The sequence below is a fragment of the Pseudomyrmex gracilis genome, unplaced genomic scaffold (assembly GCF_002006095.1).
Source record: "Pseudomyrmex gracilis isolate BER0280 unplaced genomic scaffold, ASM200609v1 scaffold_27, whole genome shotgun sequence".
NCBI lineage: Eukaryota > Metazoa > Arthropoda > Insecta > Hymenoptera > Formicidae > Pseudomyrmex > Pseudomyrmex gracilis.
Genome location: NW_018020611.1, coordinates 1,095,133 through 1,103,218, shown reverse-complemented (window position 1 = coordinate 1,103,218; position 8,086 = coordinate 1,095,133). Strand labels below are relative to the sequence as shown.

Sequence of the window (8,086 nt, the reverse complement as noted above, 5' to 3'; positions counted from 1 at the left end):
TTTACAAACGTGGTGTAACTATTTTGCAAAAATATTAAAAAGAAAGAGAAAGACAGAAGGGTTTATTGAATATATAAAAACTTTTTATAAATTTTTGCACAAAATCTATTTATTACACAATTTAAATATTTTATTGCGCCGCTATATATATATATATATATATAGATCTTACATATACATGTTTTTAGTGGCGCGTTTAAGCAACAATAATTATATCTGTATATAATGAACGATAATATTTTTTAACAGGAAATAATAATCTCTTTCGATCCAAGTCTTAAGATTAAGATAATCTCTTTCAATCACTGCTGATCTTTTTACTATTTGCACAAAGAAAAGAGCAGTGTAGTTAACTATGTTGTTTTCTCAGCAAACGCAAGAATTTTTTTACACATTTACAGTCACAAAAATTTCCAACATAATAATACAATTTGTCATCACTTGTCGGGATATAAACATTTACGCGATCCTTGTAAGAATTTTCGAGATTAACAATCTAGGTTTGCAGTATGCGGGGGTGAGAGTGTTACAGGTGTCATGGAGGAAAGCGACCGTTCGATGGATTGTATTGCTGGTGTGTGTTGTTTGATCAACATGTGTCGCAACGATTGCGCCTCTTCGCGAAGGGTCACTATCTGCGCCTTCAGGATCGCGTTCTCGTGCTCCAGCATCGTCGCCCTCAGAGCAATCTACGCACACATAGTGTAAAAATATATACATACATAAAACTTTTCTCATAAAAACTGGCACTAATTGAAGATATGGCTAATATTATGTAAAACAGTTTATTAAAATTAGGAAATTAAGTTAATCTTTTTATTATCTTAATATTTATCTTTTATTATTTAGTGATCTACAACATATATACGTTTTTAGATTATTGCGTAGTATTTTTTTCTTTATTCTTGATTTATTTGTTCTTACGTGATCCTCTCTGATCTTGCGAGCATCTCGTGACTTTTTCGCTGCCTGGTTGTTCCGCTTGCGCCTCTCATAGTACTTCTCGTCCTTCTGGTCGTCTGGGATTGGTTTCTTTTCGCTTCTGGGTCTCTTGTGGAGGCTGGTTATGCCACTTGCGGTGATAAAGTGGCGGCTCATGACACCTGTTTTGTCATCACTATTATCGTTGCAACGTCACGGATTCATAAAATAAATAAAAAAAATATGTTTGTATAAACATAAAAAAAACTGCCCCGGGTGAGGATCGAACTCACGACCTTAAGATTATGAGACTTACGCGCTGCCTACTGCGCTACCGAGGCACTCGACGATAATTCGCTAATAAGGGCATAACTAATACAAATTTTTATATAATTCTCTTTAATACATGAGAGATTATTTTTTAAAGTCAAAGATTAAATTTTAAATCGAAATAGGAATTGCTTTACCTGAGGAAGAAGTCGAAAACGGTTGAGGCACGTTCAGAGACTGCACCAAAGGCGGCATCGCAGTTAAAAAGGGCGGTTGAAGCAGAGTTCCCGGAACTGAAAATGTCGTTGATAGAGAAGAGGATGTTAACGGTGAAGCTGGTGAATCTGTTGCAGCGGAATTCGATAAAATATCCGGCTCGACAAAGTTATAATCTCGTGACGGGTATGCTTCGTATCTGTACATATCTGATGGTAAACAAAAATTCAATTACATTTGATAATTATATTATTGGTTTTGTATTGCTAAATGTGAATAATCAACAACAGTATCTAGAGGGATAATCTTATTGCTAATTAAACTATCGCTCATTGACCGCCCCTGTGGCCTAATGGATAAGGCATCGGTCTCCTAAACCGGGGATTGTGGGTTCGAGTCCCACCAGGGGTATGTTAATTTTTTTTTATTTATTATTAATAAATAATAATAATGTACAAGTTTTTTTGTAACTTATACACTCAAAAATTAAAATTTGCTAAAAATAAATATTTTACATTAAATAAAAATAAAGATGACAAAATAAAATAAAAATATAGAATATAGCTCAAGTAAAAGACAACGTGGTTTCAGATGCGTAATAATAAGCAATAATTTGTTATTATTGTTTATAAGAAACTAGAATTGTAACCATACACATACATATAAATATACACATATTCTCTCTCTCTCTCTCTCTCTCTTTCGACCTATCTATCTAGGCAATATCACCGAATTGTTATCTTCTTTTTGTTTTGTTTCTCTCATGATTAATTAACATCATAAAATGAAATTCCAGAGAATCGCTTGATCGATGGAAAATTTATTTGACACTTAGAAATTTTGCCAGCTAAAACTTTTACTCTGTACAGTTATATATATAATGACATGATTGTATGTTGCATGCTATACCGACAATGAAACATCGTAGTCCGTATGTCGTGATAATGTAACGACTCGTCATGTTTCGTGCGAAACTGCGCAAACAGCGTCTGTGCAAATTGCTGAGACTGTTACAGGCTAAGTCATAAAATTTACTTAGACATTAACTGCTTAAACGGCAGTTAGAATTTTAGGAAACGAGAGCGAATGTAATAGCGATGGTAGAAATAAGACAATCGGTCGTAATGAGAAACATGCTTGCGTAAAAAATAAAAAAAAATTTAACAAGTAAACAATATATTTTCAAATAAACAACAAATTACTCAATTTGATTTAAATTTTACATTTATTATGCTCTTTAACACGGTATGCTTGTTAAGTGTTAATTATTGATTATTTATTTATTAATTGTGCAACATTTATTGTTGAAATTTGTTTGAATGATTACAACAATATTAAAAAATGAGCAAAACAAGCAAAAATTAAAGAAAAAAAACCTCCACCGTGACAATGTTTTCACATTGCCGTGACCAGGATTCGAACCTGGGTTACTACGGCCACAACGTAGGGTCCTAACCACTAGACGATCACGGCTACTGGAGGAATTGAGAAAAGACTGCAAAATATGAGATATCAGACTAGATATCGGTCAACTTGTTCAATTATGCGTAACGAGAGAGTAAATAGAAAGTAAATCAATAATAAATGACGTGTTATTCTCTAAATATTGTTTAAACATCACTTAATCTAGTATAAAACATTAACATAACACAAACATTAACATAAAGATAGTTATAAATGTATAAAAATTAAAACACATGCAAAATTAGAATAATAGAAATGAAAGAAACTACGCGTTACATTGTAAAAAGATCGACATTAGTCGAAGTTTTTTAATTGTAATAATTTTTAATTTTTAGACAAATAATCTACAGTGAAGTTGAATTACCGATAACATTGATTTTTTCTCAGCTGAGAAAACTTAATATATATACTGAAATTGACTTACCTGAATTTGGAGCGAAGAGACTGTAACTTCGTAAGAAGTGCAGCGCAGAGAATGCGCTAGATACTGTGTTTCCGGTGCACATCGTTCTTGCATGCGAATGCGAAGTCATTTTTTGAGAGATATTCTTCTTCAATATTCAGAATCAAAATAATTTCCATGCATTTCTCCAATCGAACAAAAATCTTTCAATTACTTAACAAAGTTTGAATATCACAATAACATCAGACTATATTTTTGTGCATTTATCTAAATGCACATAAAATAATTGTTTAAAATCGGTTGAGGTTTAAATGTCGTTTTAGATATGTATTGTGCCACCATTGCCAACAATGCATCTCTTTCAATAAATTGCCGTTAGTTTTGATTGATACAACACACTATCATCAAAACTTTTAGAAATAATAACTAATTTTAACACAACGGGACTTTATATCCTTTTCAATTTAAACTCTTGAACTCTTCTTCGTTAACAAAGATCACTTGATCAGAAAATCATATTACGAATTTGTTTCCTCGAGAAAATACTTTCAACTCTCGGAAGAGACGAAGGGAAAAACACGGCGTGAAGAACTGTCGGACTTACAACTTGGCCCAACTACTAGCCGAACTTAGAGAGCGATGACGCGTTGCGTCACGTCACGTGTTGCAATGTCTACGAGTGTGTGTTACGCGCGAGAGCCGCCAATTCGTCAGGGTGCGGGATGCTCCGCCTTCAAGTTCATGCGCACTGACCGCGCGATCAACCGATTTGCTGCCGCCTCATTAGCGGCAACCAGCCAGACACGACTGCTGGATTTCGGAGAGGGAGACGCAGGCGGCGCGGACGACCGACCAATCGCGGTATGTCATTTCTCGCGATCGCTCGTCGTCGCCGTATCATCGAAGTGGATCTGCAATCCACGGCATAATAGATCACACGAGAATGTCACACCAGCTACATGCAAAAGGCTACGTCAAAATAAATAACCGACGACAAGAGTTCTATAATGTTCAGTGTGTGTAAATGGCAATAAATATTAATGTATTATCATTTATTTTGCTATCATAAATTATTGAAATAAATGTTGAACGTGTTGACGTTCAAGAATCGAGTAATTTATCTGCAATTTGTATAATAAAATGGAGATTAGATATAATTTATCATTTGTGTGAAGCAAACGTTTTAAATAATATTCCCATTATATAAAAAAATAATTTAATTTATATTGTAAAGAATAGATAATTTATATTTATGTATATTTGCAATGTGTATTTCAAAGCTGGTTTTCTTACTTTGAAAGGATTCGCTTCGGACACAAACAACTCGTGTCTTTAAACCGAGGCTAATACATAAGTCACGAACGTGATAATAAAAGTTCTACGCCAGAGCGCGATGTAAAATATTCATCGGCGCGAAAGAATAACGAGCAGTCCCGCAATTTCAAGTAACCGAACTGATTCAGATCTTCCAATCATTACGCTCGCATTATCAACGATTCTCGTGGTTCATCGCTCGACAGTACAAGTCGCGGCCACGCGATGATCGCCAGCTCTTATCGCGTACACGCATCTACGGCCTCGATCTGTAATTCTTAAATGACATATATAATTTTTAAAGTTACTTGTCACTTATTTCTCATCGCGTACATTATCACGTTTAATACAAAAACACGAAGAGAAAGGAAAAAAGAGCGAAACATACTCATCGCAAAAAATGCTATGAACACTAACGTAAAACAAAAAAGTAGAAATACACATCAAGTTTCAAGAACTGTAAATACAAAATTTTTGAGAAAAGTGCTCTGCACAGCGAGCTGGTGTTGCGAATGATTCGGATCACCGAGGAAGAAAAGTCGTGACATTGCAGAGAAAAAGGAAATCCGCGAGGTCGAACAATTGCGTGGCAAGTTTGATCGAATCTGGTTAGGAAAATTCAGAAACTTTCAGGCACACACAGGCGAGGCGAGCGATTTAAACGGGGCGATTCTTCAGGCCGCGGCGCTCTATTTTCAGAAATTACGATCGTCTTCCTTCGTCCTTCTGGGAGACTTGAGGCGGCGGTGCAGGTGCGAGTCTTGCACATGCGAGAAGGAGTAGAACGCGGCGTTGTTGTATGCAACAGCACACGCGTCTCGCGTAAAGCACACCGTTACACACAACCATCGCACGTGTATGGACGTGCCTTTCTAATGTGTCTCTGGGACAGTCAGCACCTGACACTTTCACGTTACCTACGTATACGAATGTTCAATGCGCTGCCAGTAATTATTATGAAGTAAATTAGCAACCGGCGTGTGCTGTATTAGATGCGTCCTTCTCTTCTTTCCATTTGTTCCTGTATCCCTCCCCGACAAAAACCTTCCCTCGATCTCATTAATGTTGCAACTCCGGCCTCAGTCCTGTAATTATCCTCTAGCTAGCGATTAACGGTCAAGAGATCGATTACCTTCGCGTTGCGATCGTGTTGCGCGAACGCGTGTTTCGCGTCCTTTGACCTTTGCGCGTGTACGATCGCGTTGTGTGGATTGTTCGGAAAGTTCGCATAATCATTTTCCAGTAAACAAGAAATCGCCACGAGAAGTTTTCCATCATGTGTGCTTATATGCGCACCTCGAACGCGAATAGTATAATGAGATGATGCGATAATTGAGAATCGCGAACGTTACCTATTCACCTGAGCGCGATATCGTGGAACTCGTCGAAGGCCAAACATAAATTTAGTTTCCGACAGGGCACGCACGGTCGGGTTAAATAACGTCATTTGGTATCGTAATATCTAATTTACTGCGCAAGAGGGAAGGAAGAACGGACCCCACGTGGTTGTGATCCCACGACGCCGGAATTACAGGCGCCTTCGAAACAATCGGGTGTTCCTCTTCGCGTGAGTTTGGTTTGCGCGAAAGATCAAACGCGTCCTGGTGTTGCCGTAAAATTTTTTGTGTTCTTCAATTTGTAAAGAAATAAAAAAACACTTTATAAGATATAAAAATCAAAATGTGTTTAACAATGCTTCGGCTCACCTTCTTAAAAAAATAATTAGAGATCGCAATTGAAACAAGAATTTAGACAAAATATTCCAGTCTACTTCGGAAACTGATTTCGAGCCTAAAAAGTGCGCGTTCTTCTTTCGCTTTTCGTAAAAAAAAAAAAAAAACTACAATAAGCTTCACGAGGATCGATCGCGCTACACGTGGGTATTACGAAGCGCGCTTCTTGTCGCCCGGTCGCTCGGATGTGCTGCTCGTTATCATTAAACGCTGGCTGGATTTGTGCCGATAACACGGGCCGAGCACTTCCGCGCAGTCTTTGCCCGCGATCGGACTTGGTCGTGCGAACGTGAACACCTGTCGGCGACCACCAGGTAACGTGACATCACATCACGTGATGAACCGACAAGCTGGCAAACGCACCCCCGGATCCACGTCTCTGACGACGACCCCGTGACGCGTCCCGCCGGTAATCGGTCTAATCGACGTTTCGAACGCTCACGCGGGCGTATATACGAAGAATTCACGTGTGACGAGTTTTGCTTTTGCGGAAAATTCCTAATTTTTGTTACACTCACGTGTTAGAATTTCCCTTCTATCTTGAAGGATATTCCGGCGTTATTATTTATCGTCAAATAATTAAAAATAAAAAAGTTACGAGAGAGATTTTAGTTCGACACAAGGAAAAATAGCAAAAGATATACTTATAGTCTGACAAAGTCAGCGAACGACGTTGAAACAATTTAAAGCAAACGTTTGCCGTCACTGACACTCTCTTTTTCTGAATGCTGAAGAGTTATAACAAGCGTTTTCTCGCACGCGTTTTTCCTGTCGCACGAAAACGAGGTCGCTTCTCACACATCAAGTTTGTCGTCGTTGTGTGCAACTTGCAACAGGACAGCGCGGTATCCAAGGGGGTCGCGTGTCTGCCTCTTGGTTTCTTCCTCCCCTGTGCGGGAAGCACGGATTCTCCTTTCACCCTCGGCACGAAGTCGTGTATCGTGACGCCCGTTGTTTCACAACTTGGGCAAAGTTATCTCATCAAGTCGTCACGAGGATGGCCTCCCTTCCTCTATTTCCTATCCTCTTTTCCCCGCACTACCTTCCAAGTTCCGATTAAACTTTTCTTACTTTTGCGGCTCGCCGTATTTATCTCGCGCCGCTCTCCGCACCGCTCTCAGAACCGCAGAATCGTTACCGGGACTTGACTAATTAGAGCGGCGCGCTTTTCACGGCAAAGAAACGCGCTTGTGTATCTCTAATATATATAAAGCTCGCGCTATTATATATTGTTTCACTTTGACCCGATGGGTGCTAAGTCGAAGTGTGATCCGTGAAATATTTTTTATTTCAAGATACAGAAAGTCGGCAATAATTAAAATAATATACAAACATTTATTTATTTTCTTCACTCAAATAACGCAAAGTTATTTTGTTTATCTACTTATTTTTTTAATATACAGCTCCGACATGACGATGCGCACATGTGAACTTTAATGGCTGAACACGATAAGTGTGTTTGCCTGTCGAAGAAGGTAAACACATGCTTGTGTGCAAAGTGCAGAGTAGAAACTGATACACTAGAATCCTATTATTTAGATCTAAAGTAAATTAAACCTCAAATATACAAATTTAGAGTCCACTTGACTCAGAAAACCCAATTTCTCGGGTTTATTTTAAAAAGGTCGAGACATTAGTGACGTCAATATAAGACAGATATAAATTAATGAATCATGATGAGCAATTAACGAGTGTATTAACGGACGAAAGAAACGGCCGCTCGAGCGGACGAACAACCAAAAAGGGGAGGGGACAGAGAGGGCTA

At 38.3% G+C, this 8,086-nt stretch overlaps 1 protein-coding gene and 3 non-coding genes across 5 annotated transcripts; 1 reads left to right on the top strand and 3 right to left on the bottom strand.

Moving 5' to 3' along the window:
- Nucleotides 1-236: 236 nt before the first annotated feature.
- On the bottom strand, nucleotides 237-3,556 carry LOC109852302 (cell death specification protein 2). 2 transcript variants are annotated; one of them, XM_020423341.1, is made up of 4 exons: nucleotides 3,296-3,556; nucleotides 1,389-1,616; nucleotides 925-1,103; nucleotides 237-689 (listed from the first exon to the last, which is right to left on the bottom strand). In XM_020423341.1, exons 1-4 carry the CDS (start codon nucleotides 3,402-3,404, stop codon nucleotides 489-491), a joined length of 717 nt encoding a protein of 238 aa, XP_020278930.1. In that variant the 5' UTR covers nucleotides 3,405-3,556; the 3' UTR covers nucleotides 237-488. The 2 variants fall into 2 exon arrangements, with proteins under 2 accessions (XP_020278930.1, XP_020278931.1); XM_020423342.1 differs by having other exon boundaries at nucleotides 1,389-1,484.
- Trnam-cau lies at nucleotides 1,190-1,262 on the bottom strand. Its single transcript has one exon. It is a non-coding gene; the product is annotated as a tRNA-Met (tRNA).
- Trnar-ccu lies at nucleotides 1,746-1,818 on the top strand. The gene has a single exon. It is a non-coding gene; the product is annotated as a tRNA-Arg (tRNA).
- Trnah-gug lies at nucleotides 2,809-2,880 on the bottom strand. The gene has a single exon. It is a non-coding gene; the product is annotated as a tRNA-His (tRNA).
- Nucleotides 3,557-8,086: the final 4,530 nt, after the last annotated feature.